This window comes from Lepidochelys kempii, chromosome 25 (genome assembly GCF_965140285.1).
Source record: "Lepidochelys kempii isolate rLepKem1 chromosome 25, rLepKem1.hap1, whole genome shotgun sequence".
NCBI lineage: Eukaryota > Metazoa > Chordata > Testudines > Cheloniidae > Lepidochelys > Lepidochelys kempii.
The window spans coordinates 9,123,013-9,140,921 of record NC_136404.1 but is presented as its reverse complement, the minus strand read 5'-3'; the positions used below and the strand labels follow the sequence as shown (position 1 = coordinate 9,140,921).

The 17,909-nt window shown below is 44.4% G+C and overlaps 2 protein-coding genes across 13 annotated transcripts in view; one reads left to right on the top strand and one right to left on the bottom strand.

Annotated features, from left to right (window-relative positions):
* The window catches only part of DOT1L (DOT1 like histone lysine methyltransferase), a 103,786-nt gene that overhangs the window by 13,207 nt on the left and 72,670 nt on the right, over positions 1-17,909 (bottom strand). For 5 of the 8 annotated variants that reach the window (XM_073324230.2, XM_073324233.2, XM_073324231.2 and 2 more), the window contains 11 exons: positions 15,929-16,030; positions 14,294-14,431; positions 13,289-13,414; positions 11,963-12,447; positions 11,567-11,690; positions 10,477-10,623; positions 7,453-7,582; positions 5,220-5,836; positions 4,282-4,487; positions 1,711-1,775; positions 151-1,125 (listed from right to left, as the gene is read on the bottom strand). In XM_073324230.2, coding sequence (XP_073180331.1) covers positions 151-1,125; positions 1,711-1,775; positions 4,282-4,487; positions 5,220-5,836; positions 7,453-7,582; positions 10,477-10,623; positions 11,567-11,690; positions 11,963-12,447; positions 13,289-13,414; positions 14,294-14,431; positions 15,929-16,030 — 3,115 coding nt within the window. The remainder of the gene's footprint in view (positions 1-150; positions 1,126-1,710; positions 1,776-4,281; positions 4,488-5,219; positions 5,837-7,452; positions 7,583-10,476; positions 10,624-11,566; positions 11,691-11,962; positions 12,448-13,288; positions 13,415-14,293; positions 14,432-15,928; positions 16,031-17,909) is intronic. The other 3 variants (XM_073324234.2, XM_073324232.2, XM_073324235.2) reach the window with 3 other exon arrangements.
* The window catches only part of PLEKHJ1 (pleckstrin homology domain containing J1), a 56,169-nt gene that overhangs the window by 26,836 nt on the left and 11,424 nt on the right, over positions 1-17,909 (top strand). The window contains exon 6 of one of the 5 annotated variants that reach the window (XR_012156197.1): positions 3,620-3,821. The exons of 3 other annotated variants lie outside the window; for them this stretch is intronic. The gene's annotated coding sequence lies outside the window, so the exon portion shown is untranslated. Of the gene's footprint in view, positions 1-3,619; positions 3,822-17,909 lie in introns of those variants that run through there. One more of the 5 variants, XR_012156198.1, reaches the window with a different exon arrangement.

Here is a 17,909-nt window from a genome sequence, read left to right as displayed (position 1 = left end):
TATCAGTCGTGAGAGATGCAGGACAGAGTCAATCCAAGGTAGAGCTGCTCCACTTCCTGCAGAAGTGAAATGGTTTTGTACCTGGAGAGAAACACAGCCACACTTTCCTCTAGCCTTGCCCTTATACCAGAGAAACAAAGTTCTGCCTACCTCCAACTGTTCCACCTGTAACCCCAGGAGAGAAGTTCCCCATAGCATGAGAGTTAGTCAGTCTGGTTGCAGCTGATGACACGTGGACCAGACTGGCAGCAGCTGGCATTGAATTAAATAAGGACTGCAATACTGAGGAGTTTGTGACCGAGTTGAGGTTTGCCTGCAAAGCCATGGGGCCCAGGGGGAACTGCGATGCAGTGGTCAATGTGTTTAAGAAAGGATGGTGCGTCTGAACAGAAGGTGCTGGGTTGCCTGCAGATGAGACACCAGTGGAAAGGCTTTTGCCATTAAGAAGGCCACCAGAAGATACAGCAGCAGCAGAAATGAAAAGGTTGTGGCCATTTTTAAACTCCACATCACGGTCCCGTCCTTTGCCGACCTTGCCATTGTGCTGCAAGGAACCTTTTTCAGAAGAAGCCCCTGGACGAATGGTTAATTCACTGATCTCTTTACTTTTGACTCCTGACCGGTTTAAGTCTTCTCCTTTCATGCTGCCTAGGCCTTCAAGCTGCCTCTTGTTCAAAAAGGGGTTTGTCTCCATAATCCCCACATCTTTGCTCCTCTGTGACTGAAAACCCAGAGAGGAGTTGAGGGTCGTCACATCTGAAGTCTTATGAGGAAGAGAAGCACCATCAATAAAGCTGTGTAAACCGATGTCTGTGGTCAGTCCACCATTATACATGGATCCATTAATGGAGTTTGTATTGGGGCTGAGTCCGTCCGTCCCAGAGGAGGACATGGTGATGTTTTTCCTTGTGTGTGCTGCAAGTTTGGCATCGATGGCCATGCCATCCTCAGAGGACGGCCTAAAGGCAAACAGGGAATTCTGGCTCAGAGATGAAACAGCCTGCAATGGGCTATCTGTAGTTTTGGTCAGGTTGATGTCAGAAATTGGTGAAAAGGTAGACTTCCATTTACTGCTATTCATGTTCTCACTGGTTTGTGCTTGTCTCCTCCCAGCTAAACTGCCACCTAGTTTGGAAGAAGGGTTGCATGCATCAATGAACAATTCATTTAACCTTCAATAAGCACAATCTGTCCAACAATTTACTCATTTTAATAGTTGATTCTCCTTTCTGAACACACAGGGAGAAAGTTCACAGCAGCTATTAATCCCTTTATGACCCTAGTTAAATGCATCTCAAAGGACTGATTAGGCTATTGGAAGAGCAGATTACATCAGCCTTCAAATCAGACACACACCTAGCCAAAAACTGGCCAGGCATCCTTGTCTAGGAAAAAAGTAAAACCCTCTAAAATGCTTTATTCCACCCATAGTTTTATCCCAGGTGTCAAGAGTCAGGACTACAACCTGTGCCCATAAATTTAAAAGGGATTTTGAAGCAACCAACTACAAAGAGATGGCCCCAAAGTTTGTAATGTGATTAAGGCAATCCCCTTAAGGATCTGTATTAGCACAGATCTCTGCTTTGAAAGGCATGTCTGCTATACGCCACAAGTTCTCTCCCAGGAAGCCTGCTTATCAATTGACAGTCTAAAAACTACAGGGCAGCAGGCATCAGAATGCATTCGATGGTTAACATTCCCCAAACTTACCATTTTCAATAGCCTTCTGTGGAGATTTGCTTTCCAATGATATCGTTGCAATTTTCCTCTCAATTCTAGTAGAAAAGAAAAAGATTACTTACACAGTGCTTCTTGAAGTCTTGCTGTTACTGAGTTACCCCCATGACATACCTCTTGATTTTTGTGTTTCTGTGTCTGCCCAACTAATTTAAAAATGTACAATGCAAATTTACTAGTGCATTGTCTCTCAACCTTTCCAGGCTACTGTACCCATTTCAGGAGTCTGATTTGTCTGACGTACCCCCAAGTTACACAGAATCATAGATATCAGGGTTGGAAGGGACCTCAGGAGGTCATCTAGTCCAATCCCCTATTCAAAGCAGGACCAACACCAACTAAATCATCCCAGCCAGGGCTTTGTCAAGCCTGACCTTAAAAACCTCTAAGGAAGGAGATTCCACCACCTACTTAGGTAACCCATTCCAGGGCTTCACCACCCTCCTAGTGAAAAAGTTTTTCTTAATATCCAACCTAAACCTCCCACACTGCAGCTTGAGACCATTGCTCTTTGTTCTTACACCTCACTTAAAAACTAGTTGCTTACATAATCAAACAAAAATAAGAATGGCCATATTGGGTCAGTCCAAAAGTCCATCTAGCCCAGTATCATGTCTTCCAGCAGTGGCCAATCCCAGGTGCCCCAGAGGGAATGAACAGAGCAGGTAATCATCAAGTGATCCATCCCATCGCCATTCCCAGCTTCTGGCAAACAGAGGTTAGGGACACCATCCCTGCCCAATCGCCATTGATGGACCTAGCCTCAAGGAACTTATCTAGTTCTTTTTTGAACCCTGTTATAGTCTTGGCCTTCACAACATCCTCAGGCAAAGAGTTCCACAGGTTGACTGTGCACTGTATAAAAAAAATATGTCCTTTTGTTTGTCTTAAACCTGATGCCTATTAATTTCATTTGGTGACCCCTAGTTCTTGTGTTATGAAAAGGAGTAAACAACAACTTTCTTATTTACTTTCTCCATACCGATCATGATTTTATAGACCTCTATCATATCTCCCCTTAGCCATCTCTTTTCCAAGCTGAAAGTCCTAGGGCTTTTTAATCTCTCCTCATACGGCAGCCATTCCATATCCCTTATCATTTTTACTGACCTTTTCTGAACCTTTTCCAACTGCAATACATCTTTTTTGAGATGGGGCGACCACATCTGCACGCAGTATTCAAGATGTGGGTGTACCATGGATTTATATACAGGCAATATGATATTTTCTGTCTTCTTATCTGTCCCTTTCTTAACAATTCCCAACATTCTGTCACAGCACACTATTACTGAAAAATTGCTTACTTTCTCATTTTTACCCTATAATTATAAAATAAATCAACGAATATAAATGTTGTACTTGCATTTCAGTGTATAGTATAGGTTTCAGAGTAGCAGCCATGTTAGTCTGTATTCGCAAAAAGAAAAGGAGGACTTGTGGCACCTTAGAGACTAACCAATTTATTTGAGCATAAGCTTTCGTGAGCTACCTTCATCGGATACATCTAATGAAGTGAGCTGTAGCTCATGAAAGCTTATGCTCAAATAAATTGGTTAGTCTCTAAAGTACCACAAGTCCTCCCTTTCTTTTAGTGTATAGTATATAGAGTAGTATAAACAAGTCATTGTGTGTATGAAATTTTAGTTTGTACTGACTTTGCTAGTGCTTTTTATGTAGACTGTTGTAAGACTAGGCAAATACCTAGAAGACCTGTGTGTACCCCCAGGGATATGTGTAGCCCTGGCTGAGAACCACTGTACTAGTGGAATATATCCTTACCAAGAAATAAGCTACCAAAGACTCTGAACAGAGGTTGTGAATTTTACCTACATACCAAGAATACTTATTCATGGAACTTTTCATTGCTTTTTTCCTTCCTCAGGCAGCCAGATTTACAGCACCTTTACTCTTAAAGTACTTCACATACACACAGAGCAATTACTACACCCACAAATGGGGAAGAACGTGACAGGTGTTTAACAACATAGAGCAACATTACACAACACTTTGGAATAGGAAGTGAAGAACTCTGTATCAAGTTGAAACGGAAGTTGGAATTTTCTTAGCTAAAAATTACCCAAAAGGTAAGACTTGGTCAGGGTGCTGAAGTGAGCACTCCTGCAAAGTTTATGCTCATTCTTCCAAACAAAGCCACCCGCTGCAAGCATTAAAAACCCAGCTAGGAGTAGGTTCCCTATGCTCATTCTGCTTTCCAACACCTTCACAGTTTATCAAGAGATGTTAGCTACTAAAGTACACAATATATATAATGCTGAAAACAAACTCTGGCTGACAAGCAGCATGAGTTAATGAGATAGATCTTTGTACTTGGAGAACTAACAGACCAGGCCTAGAGAGCTGCATCTTCAGATAGGGTGACCAGAAAGCAAATGTGAAAAATCGGGACGGGGTGGAGGGTAAAAGAAGCCTATATAAGAAAAAGACCCAAAAATCGGGACTGTCCCTATAAAATCAGGACATCTGGTCACCCTATCTTCAGATCAGATAAAGCTGCTAACCGGACATCGACAGAGTTATATTCACCTGGTGCTATTGTGCTCATCTTCCGATCCCTGCTCTTCATCCGAAGTCAGTGGCGAGTAACGAACGCCGTTTGTCTGAATCAGGGGCTTCTCTTTTTTCAACACTGGAGGCTGGTCATTGTCCTGGTAGGGAAGAGGAGAGTTCTTCAGGGAGTTTTCAGGGGAGGAAATGGCCGTTATTTCTAAAGGCTGATTAATGTTATTGACCTGGGGTGGGAAGAAAAAAAATGTTAAAGATGAAAATATTCTTTTAGTAAAGAACTTCATAAGACAGTATTCACGCACACTTGGCTTTCAGCTTTAAGACTAGCTTAGCGTTTGACACCAAAAGTCATGCTATCCTTCAGTGTCACAACCCTAAAATCCCTGCACAATGTTTGGCTGCCTTTCTGAGCTTTCATGGCTGAATACTTGACCCTGAAGATGATAAAATTAGGCAGTTAAATGCATGAAAAAAGGGAAAGAACATTTCACCTCAAATATCAATTTCTGATGCCATGATGAATACAACCTACAGGTCTTCATTAGGAACATCTGCTGTGTGTTTTGAGATAACACTTACTGAATAGTATTTGCTTAAAGTCAATGGGACATAAGCACTCAAGTCACTTAATGAATGTATTTTAGACGGGGTAAAATTCTGATTTCACAAAAAGCAAACACGTTTCACGATCACTTGGAGAATCAGAATTATTTTGTTAAAGATTCTGTTTAATACTTAATAGAATTTTTTGAGGGGAAGGTAAGAGGACTTAGAAGATTCTGTAACTACATCTAAATTGATCATTGTAACTTTCAACAACCTGTTGGCTCTTAGAGGAACATGTTCACATTGGTTTTTATGCCATAGTCCAGAACGCCAAAATTGTAACAATGTATAGTACTGACATGCCAAACATACCTACACTTAGCCGTAACTCCCACCATTCTTTTCCTTACCATTGAGTTTATATTAAGCGGTGAGCCTGAAGGTTGAGCAAAGAGTCCAGCCACAGTTGGTAAGGATTTGCGTTTAGGGGACACCCCAGAGTTCATGTTTAGATTCCCAGTGGAGGATCTCTTCCTTCGACCTCGTTTCTTCCCATCCTGCATGTATGCTTGGCCACAGTCCATCCGAATGCTTGCAGTCAGGGGACTGTGCTTGTTAGAAGGAGACTGTTTTACACTTCCTGTACTAGGAGAGATTGTGAAGATGATTCTTCTCTTGGCCTCGTTCTCAGGATCTGAAAAGGCGGCATCAGGCTGAAGTTCCCCCTTTGTTCCTTCGGTAAACATCTTCTGAGCATCCACATACTGCAGAACCCCTACCATGCTCTGAGAGGCACCATTTAACTTGGGGCTTGCTGAGTGCTGGTGAGCCGGGGAGTTCTGCCCAGAATTCCGTGACTGCATCATTAGCAAAGAAGGGTATTGTGGAGTGGAGCTCCGAGACCCTACTGAGTTAAACAAACTCCCCGGGTCGTCCACAGCTGCCTGATCAACACTATGGTTAAGGTGGGCTGGGCTGTTTGAAAGTGTTCCATTAACTGCCATGGAGCCAGAAGAATATGAAAAACCTGTGGAAAGGGAAAGTCTCACTCAAAAAAAGCAATGATGTATACCTGCCAGTGCTAAATTTCTGGGATATGTCTGAGTGTTCAACTATCCTAACTGGCAACTTCTGGGAAAGCAATAACTCCTAGTCATCTGCATAATACTACGTACTGAACTCTGCAAGGCTGCCCATCATACAGTGAAGCCAAGAACATAGCTGCATGCATTGGTGAATTAAGTTAGATCTGTCAGTTCACTCTGCTCCCTTTTACGGACTCACAAAAGTTCATACATAACATGCAAGTGTCCTGCCTTTAACCCAACCTTTGTCACAACTCAAGTGCCTTCTCAGGATAAAATGCTCACCTTGGATTAGAACCCAAGAATCTCTCTGCTCCAGCCAACCACAAGTTTCCTTCCAAAGAGGCTGTCATCTGCACACCTAGCCCCATCCCATAGCTCAAACCAAAAGGAAGCAGGGAGAAAACTGTGGAAAACTTCAGGAAGTCAGGGGACTGAAGGAACCCATGTGGGAGTTGAGGAAAAGGGAAGTAATGAAGTTCAGTAAGTATCTGCAGCAATGCATCATGCATGGAATTTAAATAAGGCCTTCTTTCCTGGGATAGTTGGGACTAAGGGGAGCTGGGAACCCAATGTTACTCTACAGCACTGACTATAATTGGCTTCAGAGTGAGCTTCCTTCAACCCTTATCTGCTGAAAGGATGTTAATCACACAAAGCCCCTGAGGGTGGGGAGCACTGAGGAAGAATGACAGTGCAAGTCTGATGAGGATACAGCTGTGGTAGAGTGCTTCCTGCAGGCTATGCTGAAGAGGCACTCACTAGTCCTAAAAAGCCTGAATAAAGCGTGTCTGGGTGCTTTTTTGGGAAACGGCTCCTGCCCCTTGAATGGAGTGTAGGAGTGCAGTGGGTTTGCTAAGCTCCCTGTTGTTGAGAGTGGCAGACACAAAGTCAACAGCTGCCTTTCCAGACTACTGAAAAAGGCCTGACTCATTTCTCTTTGTGCCAGGGTTCCCTTTGGGAATGTGCTCAGATTACTGGGGAGCAACAGGATCCACCATAGCAGTACAGCTGGAGGTAGGATTTCCCCAAGGGTGGGGAGACCATCTGTTCCATCCTTTATTTGTGCTGATGAGAGGAAGAGCTAGAGGCAATGGTCTGCCAGCATTCCACACAGCAACTGCAGCTAGGAGAATCGGGAGGATAAGAGGGGCCACACACGGGCAAGCAGTTGGATGTGAGTAAATTCAATCTATACAGATGCTGGAAGAGAGCCTAAGGGGGACTTCTCGCACTAGGTGGTCAAGACTGACCAACGGGAACACACTGCCCATCTTGGTTTGTGATTCTTTTGTCTGAACTGCCACACTCATATGTTTTCACTAATGAATGACCCTTCCCTTCTCTGTGTTTTTTCAGCCCTACTACATACACCCCCAATCCAGGTCCTTCTCCTTAACCCAGGAACATTCAATCTCTTGATATGAAACTGCACCATACATCCAGCTCTCTGCAGCACCAGGGGCTCTCAATCCCAAGTGCCCAAAAGCTCAAACACACATAATGACGAGAGTTATTGCTAAGAGACATGGAGGCTCCATAGAGAGGAGTTCATTACCTGAGGTAGCCAAAGCCAGTGACTTATTTCCAGCAGCATTGCTTACGCCATTATGAGAACTAGCACCATACTGTTTTTCAAGTGTTGACGACGAGTCTCGATTCTGATGAACTGGACTAGGTGTGCTTCTCTGGAGGAGGCGAAAAAACACAGGCACTTCAGTCCAGAAAGTTTGTTCAATAGCCGTTCATTTAATAGAACTCATGGGCGTTTGTAGGTTTGTGGCTTTAAATCCCTCTGGATTCCCTAAACCTTCTAGGCTTTGTCTATTTTCAGAAAATTGCAGTTTAACTCCAGGCTGCCCAAACCAAGGGCTGCATTGGCAACTTGCTGCATCTAGTTTCATGTAGCCTGCAGAGACGTCATGTCCCAGCATGTAACAATCTTCCCACCACAACGCATCACGGCATGCTGGGACATGACCTCTCTGCAGACGACACCTTCTGTATTAGCAGTGAGAGCCAGGCCCTGGGGACTGCACTGTAGGATCCCAGGGGCTTCATCTGATCGTCTCCTGAAGCGTCATTGTCCATGCACAAGGAATATTCCGCTCCCCACCAAAAAAAATCTGGCACCTGGAATAAAAATTACCGTCTCCGACCTCATATAGCTAGGAATGTATTGGTGCGCAAATTAGAGTCCTGCAGTAATTCCAGAGCCTCAGTAGCATTCCTGCTACTGTGTTGTAGCTTGTTTCTAGAATTGCTGGTTTCACATACAATGCCACATTTTCCAAAAGCACAAGGAAGTGCTTGGTTTGACAGGGTTCCCAGGGTCCCAGACTAAACTCAGATGTTAGACAAGCCTGTAACCTGTGCTCACAAACCAGAGAGAGGAAAGGGACGGAAGTGACTCCTCTCCTTTGAGGAACAAAGGCTTAACTCAACAATGTGTACAAGGGTTTACTCTTTGGTCCCATCAATGCCTGCAGCTATAACCAAGCCACAGATCTGTTTAGATTAGGGGACAAACCCACTGCAGCTACATCATAGTTAATAGTGATTGGTTAGACATGACCTAAGAGCATTCCACCACTGGGTTAGAGGTTTGTTCTATTCAAGGGTTAGCCCAGTTACGGGACACAGTTAGATCCCATCTACACTACAACTTTTATTATTTATATTGAGTTCGCATCTACCAGCCCGTGTCATGGACCAGGATCCCAATGTGGTAGTGGCTGTACAAACACATCAAAGAGGGTCCCTCTGCCTTTGACTCAAGGCAACTGTGTGGTAATGAGATCCCTCGAACCGTAGTTTTAGTGTAGATGGGAAAAGAAACAAAGAGCTTTATCGCACCCTCAGTTCATACACACAGCTCCCCTGAAATCAGTGAGACGTGCACACAGACTGAAGGCCTGGTGTCATCCCGAGTATTTCTGTTCTCAGAATGCATCCATAATGAATAAGCCATCAGGAACACTAAAGAGAGCACCAGATTCCCACCTGATACAAGTCAGCATAGGCCCACTGAGTTCTATGGAACTATCCCACACTACACCAGCTGAGGATCTGGCCCAGTGCATGTACGCACACATTGCAGGTGCTCACAGACTTCAGAATCGAGCTCTCCCTTTGCAAAACCAGCTTTCAGCAAGGGATATTTCCCGAAGAAGGCACTAACTCCCAAGGGCAGCAATGTAATTCTATACCGATGCCACCTTCCTCCATTTTAAGAGATGTATCTGCCTGGAACTAAGACAACAGGGGCTCTCCAACACAACTGCAAGGCCTTTTGCTGCAAGAAGGAACATGGGGAGTCAGACTACAATACCCTCCAACTGCAGCTCGCCGTGGCATCTGTCTAATGATCCCTTATTTAGTTCATCAAAGAAAGAACCCCCTGTAAAAGAGTGCTAGAGCAGACCCAGCACTCTGGCCCCTAAGATACTAGCTCTCCTCCCTGCCCCCGAATGGATTTAATTGGGGGGATGGGTGCTTAATGGCCTAATTAGGCAGGAGGCTGTTGAGCTAATAAGAGCAATCAACCCATCAACTAGGAACAATTAAAGGATATGAAGGAAGTACAAGCGGGAGGCTGGCAGAAGCCATGGGATACATGATCTCAGGCTGGAGAGATCTTTCCCTCTCCCATGACGGAAAGCGGGCTACAGGGGGAAGTTTATGTCCAATTGTATGTTGCTGCACAAGGCTGTACTGGTGATCTGCTGGAGGGGACTCAAACACCACACTGGTGGTCACAAACTGGGAAGCATCCAGCCAGTCTGAGATGGTTCAATGGGCTGAGAAGGGAGTCATTAACCCTCCTCTTTCCTCCACTACCATCCAGTTAGATTCCAAATCCATGCTTCCCACACAAAGGTAGTGAATGCTCCTTAGTAATCTACTGGAATCCCCTTTGGCAGAAACACTGGTGGGAACTGGATGCCTTACATCCCTGCTCTGTCAAGCACTGATCCTCCCTCCCCCACTGTCCTTTTCATGCTCTTCCCCTTGGGAACACACACCAGCATAAGGGTCTGCTGAGATCACAAAAAGAGAGTCCCAAAACATTTCCAGTTGTGAAAGCTGAAAAGTCAACACCACTGCAACAGCTCATGCTTGGCGTGTGACAATTTCAAAACACCGTGCAAACTCAACCTCAGCACCCACACGAGGTAGCCCCATTATACCAATGAGCAAACCAAGACAGACCTTCATTTGCCCGGTGTCACATAGGAAATCAGTGGCGGGGCTGAAATTAGCACTTGGGATTCCTCACTCGTAGGCCCATGTCCTACCCATTAGACTATGCCTGCCCCTCCAGCATGCCATAGATTCAGAACTAAGTTGTTTGGCGCAGGAACTTCATCTCCCACCCTGTCCAGGACACATGCTGGTCTAACATACTCTAGGAAAATAACTGTCCAAGATCCAGGTAGAGAGACAGCGTCAGCAGCCACTCCAAAAGCAGCAAGGGTATTCTAGCTCAACGTCCCAGCCAGGATTCTGGTGCACGGTATATGACTATTCCCCAGTTTGGTTTTTAGTTAGGGATGGAAAGTGTTGACAATCCCTTACTCACCACCTTCTCAACACGGCTAGGTAGGACTACGCTGGCCAGAGGGATACTAACAGGGAGTTTATTGGGCTGCACCGTGCTGAGAGGAATACTGATAGGTAGACTGGTGATAGTTTCTCCATTACTCGCAGAAGTCCTCTCTCGCAAAACCTGCGAACACAAAGGCAGCCTGTTTCAAAGGGGGCTTGTTACTCACTAGTGAGTTTCCCCCAACGACGATCAAACCCTGCTACTTCTCTGCACATGTTGACGTTTTTATATACAAATAAGCTGTGTGCATTTTTCCCCAGGCACTTTGCTGTTGTATTTTTTCCCATCAGGCAGCATGTTATATACGAGAAAAGGGTGTTTGGGAAGTTTGAATGTGTTGCAAATTGACAGCACATCAGTTCAGCCAACAACCCACTGCGACCATAGACGAACAGAGGTTTCCTAAGGAATCTGAACCAGATCACCTTGGACAGGAAGGAGGGAGGCTCTGATGTGGGCCTCAAGGGGGAGAGGGAGGGAGTTTTCGAAAGCTTGTTTCCTCACATCCTTACCTGTGCTTGGGGATTCACAGCCTCTTATTTCTCAAGATTTACATCAATGAGAAACGTAACCATTGATTTGCTGCTGGTGAAAGGTGTTTGTCCAACAAATCTGTAGGCAGAAGCCCTCTATCCACAGAGCAGGCAGCAGCAGTGCAATCATCACTGCCACCCGCTCGCATGCCTCTACCCTGCTCCAGAACGGGCACCTCTCCATGGGAGAGCATAGTTGACACGCCATGGTACATTCTCTCCTCAGCCTCTCTGCTGAGGCCAACACCCAGCAGAGACTGGCTAAGTGAACTAGAGCAAAACCACCTACTCATTTTACAGAGTTCAATGAAAGGCACCAGCCTAGTTCATAACCAGACTCTCTCCACCATCCAGTTCCTTCTTTTGACATCTTCCATTTCATGTTACACCCAATGCTGAGTTCATCCTCTCTGGTAGCCATAGAAAGGGCTGAATCCACACCTTCTAGCCTAGAGCTTTTATTTCTTTGCTCTGTGAGAAGCATCATTTCTGTTGACAGCTCTGTGCAGGGAAGCCAACGCTTTCCTTACCTTCTCGCCTGCAATGGGTAAGGCCGCTGGGGAAGAGGGCCGAGTTTCCTGAGGGCTCAGCTTTATGCCATTTGAAATGCCAGGGCTTGGATATGTAAGGCCATTCTCTTTTACATGGTCAGCTCTGGAACAAAGATGTACACGTCAGCTTTTTCCTTCTAATGCCCTTCGTCCAAAATGAATTCCTATTACAAACTCAAGGCATTATTGCCTTGCTTACCTGATCAACTGGCATTGCTGGATATACTGGCTTACAGTTAAATGACTATGCCACCAAGCTTTACCACACTAAAGTCTAGGCAGAGATTGTTTTCTTCTACTGTCTAGGTATATTACCAGCAACACGACAAGCATTACCACACCTCATTTCCCAACACAGGAACTAACCACTCTCACCTCTGGTGTATCTCATTAGTTGTTGCTTTTCCATTGACTGCATGGTCCTGATTCAAGTGTCTCCTTAGGGCTATCTTAGCTGGGGAAAACCTGGTGTAATCAGGTAAGGACAAGCCTGCTGTCTTGTCCACCTTCTGTCTGCTGCTGTGGTTTGGGGTGCAAGGAATTATTTCTTGGTCCAGGTGAGAGGTCATGTATTGAGGGGTGTTCTGCTTGGAAGAGGGCCTGCTAAGAGCATTATGAATTTCATAGGGAGTAGCATGGCCATTCATGGACAGTTCAGGGCTCATGCCATTGATGTGGGGCATAGGAAATTTAGAGCACTCAAGCTCAAGTTGGAATCTGCCATGATCGGCCTCGGGCTCACGGCTTAAACGGTTTTTATTGCGTAGTTGTACCGACAGAGACTCATCAGGAGGCATATACGATTTCAGCTGCATGAGCTCCTGCTGCCTTTGACTTTTCTCAAGCTCCACAATGCTGATCTTTAAATGAAGAGGAGGACAAAGATTAAAGACTGTACCTAAGAATTATACCACATTTTGGAGTTTTCCCTTCCAGACGCTTCTCAGAAAAAGTGTCCCCTTTTTTGGTGATAACTCAAAGCAAACAATCTATGATTTAAAAAACAAATTTCAATACACCGCTCTGGATTTGTGAAACAAAGGTACAGGTAGAAAAAAGAATGTTCAAACAGACTACTAGGGAACATCTTCTAGAGCATGTCAGACAATTTCCAATAAAGAGTCTGTAAAAAGTCAGATTTAAATTGGATGGTGGGGGTGGGGGGAAATCACACCCCATACTAAGAGTATCCAACCATGTGCCCGATAACACATTTGGACTGGGTTACCACTTCTTATGAGAAGCCAAGAGAACCAACCCCACTGTGAAAAGAAAAGTCCTCTTGGCAAGATATTTCTATGGGAAGTGATGTCTGACAGGAGACACACACAGGAGATACAATATAGGAGCAACAGAACGAAATAGAACAAAACCAATAGGACCTTCCTTTTCACTAGACAAAGCATTTTAAGGACACGGAGGAAAACTGATAAACCGATGCTCAGGTTCAGAAGCTCAGAGCAATACTGGAGGCCAAGCAAACTTCCATTATTTGCCCTTTGTATACCTGAAAGATTATCTGCAGCTTTGGTCTTCCTAGTTTTATCAACCCACCTTCTAATCATTTTGTCATACTACTACCACGGCAGCAGGTTTATGTTCCAATGTCCCGTAATGCAAAAAGACGAACGTGTGCCCTAACTGGAATACTGGCCGAATACTACTACAACCTAGTGGCACTAAATTCGCTCGCGGTTCTACCTGCAATTCCAAACAGTGCTTTTGTTTCTCAGAAATCTGATTCTTCAGTGCCTGCTTTTCCTTCAGTAAGCTCTCCAGTGACAGCGTTGACCAATCCAACTTCAGTTCTTCACATCGTGCTTTAAGCTGCAAGTGCATTAAAGGCTTGGTCAGTGGCATGTTTCACAATTCCAAACTATCAATAGAGCAGGGCAGAATCCCATCCTCCTTTCCACTGAAATTTGAAGGGAAACTTCTATCATACTGAGGACTAGCTCTCAATTCAAGGCAAACACTGCAGCTTTACAGAAAAATTGGTTTCCAATCCCTATGTAAGCAGCTGGAGTTGGGGCTTATAAGGCTAACATTACTCAACATCCCTAAATGTTTCTGCATACAGCTTCTCCACCACCCTAATATTAACTGTGCGAACTGCTGAAAGTGACGGATATATAAATGACAGCTACAGCCAAGCGAGCCCTGGGCAAACTTCTTGTCTATGGTGTTCTATCACCTCCACTTCAAACTGCTATCCCATATGCGCAGAGCCTGTCTGCACAGCTGCGTACTGTGGACGAGGTTGGGGCCACCCAAATCAGCTGTCACTTCAGAAAACTTCTGGATTTCAATTAAGTCGTCTGTGAGAATGGACCACCCACCCTACCCTTTGGATCAAGATTCATTCTTTTGAAATGCATCTTGACTAAGAAGTAATAGAAAGAAAAGAAAGCAACTGGTGACTGTTTTCAGAAGCCAAAAGGTCTAGGACTAGAGGAATGCCACAGATAGCACAGAAACCAGACAGTGAGCACAAGAACTGGACACACAAGCTCTTCCCATCACCAGTGTAGCATTCTTTGCATGGACAACATTCTTCTAGGCTCTAGAGGAATGAAGATTTCCATTCAGTTTTTGTTCTCATTAAGATATAAAAGGGAAAACAGCAGTTCATGACCTGCCTTCTATATATAAAATGGCCATCACTTGGCTCACACATTGCTCGTCATATGGAAGCACAGTACGTACCAGCTGCAAGCTCTGGTTCCTGAGTTCACTGTTATCTTTCTCCAGCTGCTTTGTCTGTTCCTTCAGCTGCTGGTTGTGAGCAGAGATCTCTTTCTGAGCCTGAATCAGGTCATTATATGTCAGAGCCTTAACTCCCAACTACAGGATGAGGGGGAGAAAGGATCAGATTCAAATGGGACTCAGGATTCCAATTTCAGAGTCGGCACACACATATAGTAATAATATTTCACATTTCTATATTGCCCGTCTTTAGGGGAGTCACACCACTTTTACAGTTATTAAAACTTTCCAACGCTTCAGAGAGGCAGTGTATCACCATCATCATTCCCACTTTACAGATGGGTAACTGAGGCAGAGACGCGAGATACCTTGTGCAGTCACAAGCAAGTCACTGGCAAAGCTGGGAATACAAACCAGGAGTTGACCCCTAGTTGGACCATATGATCACCTGTTCATGCAGTGAAGCAGCATGCTTCTTTGTAGGCCTCTGAACTTTCATTTGACCTATCTGCATTTGTCAAGCTGGTGTGGTACCCGCCAGTTTGTCCCACTGTACCCTCCCCCATGCTTTTTAGAGCCACTATAGGCAAACAGGAAGCTACCGTGCCTCAGTTTCCCCATCTGTGAAATGGCAACAATGCTGAGCTCTTTTGCAAGACACAGAGCACTACAGATGAAAAGTGGTGGGTAAATATGGCTAGCTGTTCTATTATTACTGTGCCACCCAACGTTATTGGTAGTACCAGAGGAGCACAAAGACTCCCCAAATGAGGTCAAGGCCTGACAGTACTAGACTAGCCCAAAGAGTTCACAGGCTAAGCAGACAAGACTGACAGCAGGTGGAAGAAATGCTGTCCCAGAGATCACATGACTTGCCCTAGGTCTCTCACAGTCTGACCAAACAAGGAACTGAACCCAGAACTCTTGCAGTCCAGGGGCTTAATCACAGCACCAATTCAATGAAGCTTTGAGGCCTCTGCTGAGCAGCGCAGCAAGGACTATGTTGTGCGTAAGGGCGGTTTAGCCTGGTTTGGGTGTAGTTACTGATTTAATCCCACCACTGTCAATCACCTTGTCAATCTTTATGCTGCGGGTGAATGAAATCACTGCTTCTGGGGTGGCAAGATATTTGTATTTGATCCCTTTGTTCAATTTCTAAGCATGTTCTGTTCTCCCCCTTCATAAGCAGAAGTGGCTGGAGCACAGGGTCATAAATCCACAAATAAAATGGTGTAGTGACATAACGCCAACACAAAGCCTGTGAATCGCCCAAGTGCAGGCGTGCACTTTCTGGAGAAAGATTAGGCAGACTTGGCAAGTCAACTCAACTAGGGGAAATGAATGTACTTTCTGCGTGCTCCTTGGTTACTTAATGGAAAATCAGCCCTGAGGACTGTCACTAACACCTCTTCTGGGATCAAGACATGGTGGTGGGACTGGTAAGCTACAACTTAAGCAACAGTGATGGACTGGACAAGAGAAGGAAATACATTCCCTTGGACAGCCACCTGCAGGAAGGAGCCAAGATGTCGAAACCAGAGCAAAACTTCAAGAGTGTTGGATTGTTAATTTCCAGCAAGAATATTTATTTTTAAACATTCATTTTTAGTCCATTTCCTCCAGGCCAAACCATACCTCATCGAGCTTTTGCTGAAAGAGCCGTTTAATTTCCTCTTTCTGTGCCTGGCAGTGGGTGAATAACTGTTGTGCTGTCCCCAGCAACTGAGCGTTCTTTTCCTGGAAAAATAAAAAAAAAAAAAAAAAAAAAACACCCCACAAAGTTTATGTCAGACTCCCATTGTAATGTGTGTGGGAAGTTCCACCTCACCAATTGGCATTTCAATGATACAGTCGCTTACACAGGCAAGAATAAGGAACCCTATCATAAGGTGATGATATCCGACAAAGTGAGTTGTAGCTCACGAAAGCTTAGGCTCAAATATATTTGTTAATCTCTAAGGTGCCACAAGTCCTCCTTTTCTTTTTGCGGATACAGATTAACACGGTTGCTACTCTGAAACCTATCGTAAGAGTGAGATCTATTAGACTGTGGCATGGTCTTCCAAGATAAACAGAGGAAGTCCCATCACCTGAAATATTAAAAACTGTGCGGGACAGTTAAGAATGATCCTGCACTAGAAGAGAAGAGGAAATAGACTTCTTCATAGACCTTTTCCATCTCCAACTTCTGCAGCTCTGTATTTCCTAGAGTTTAACATTGTTTTAAAATATGGGTTCATCCACAAAGTCACAGATATTTATTTATAGGCTTCTCTGTAGTATTCACCAGGATAATCTCTCAGCAACTCAAGTGCCAACCACATTTTATACATGAGAAACTGAAGCACAAGGAGATTAAATGACTCATCAAGGACACACTAAGTCTGTGGTTGAGCTGGGAATAGAACAGAGATCCCCAAAGTTCTCACAGAATATTCTTCTTCAAAGAACTTCAGTAAACAAAAGTATGTCAGGGAAAAAATCAGAAATATGTTACGTCATGTCCTAGAGGAGCCTCTCTCAAAATTCCTTACACTACTTGCTCTCCCTTTGATTTCTAGGGCAATTCATGCATAGAATATTCACCAGACCACCACAAGCACGCCTTACATTTTTGCTTCTGTGTCCCAGTCTCCCACACTCCCTATACCTGCAAAGAACAGGAGTAGAACTGGGAAAAGGTTCAAATTTCTATGAAAAACAATAGTGTGTGGAGGGGAAAAGAAACGAGAAATTTGTGATTCTTCCCCATTTATCTCCCAGCTCTAGAGGGGATTTCTGCAGGAGCAAAGTATTCACTGCTAAGGGCTGAAGATGGGAAAAAGAAGGGGTCTTGCACTCAAGAGCTATCCATCTGGATAAGGAGCAATGTTCTACACATAGGGGAAAATGTCGAATGTAATACTTCTGCAACAATCAACCCCCCCCCCCCTTTGTCACCTCCTCCAAGGATTTTGGGAAGGGAAAACACACAATCACCATGGCACTAAACCCATTGCTTAGGTGAGGCTGTGAAATCATTTGTGCTATGAACACCTAGCATTTCATTAAGTGTTACAGTAGCTGATAGCTCCATCTAAAGGTACATTAGTGTACTAGCACTTCAGAAGCTTTATTAAAAACATTTAGGTTTTCATAATAAGACACAGTCAGAGGCAGTACTGTAACCAGTACATACCACAGAACAAGTTATTTAGCCAAAGCAGTTTGGGATTCAGGTTTCACAATTCTTAACTAGTGATTCTCTCAGTGCCCAATACTACACTCCATGAAGAGATTTTGACTTACAAATAAAATTTCACATTTTAGTTTACCCCAGGGAGAAAAAGGTGTCAGATACCATCACCAACTTGCCCTCCTCCATACAGTCTGAAATCACAACTCCAGTATACAGCACAATAGGCTGTGCAAGAGGACAGAATTAACTTTACGCTGCTCATTTTCCTGACACCAAGCATGTGAACAGAAGGATTTTTTGTCCTCTGTTTCTCAGGGGACCATAAGCCGAAGTGGTAGGGGACTGTCAAACATCACTGATAACGCCCCAAAGCACTTCTTGCACAGTGAATGCAGCAAGCAGTGGTTGACCATTCTCACCAAAGGCTAACACCAGCCT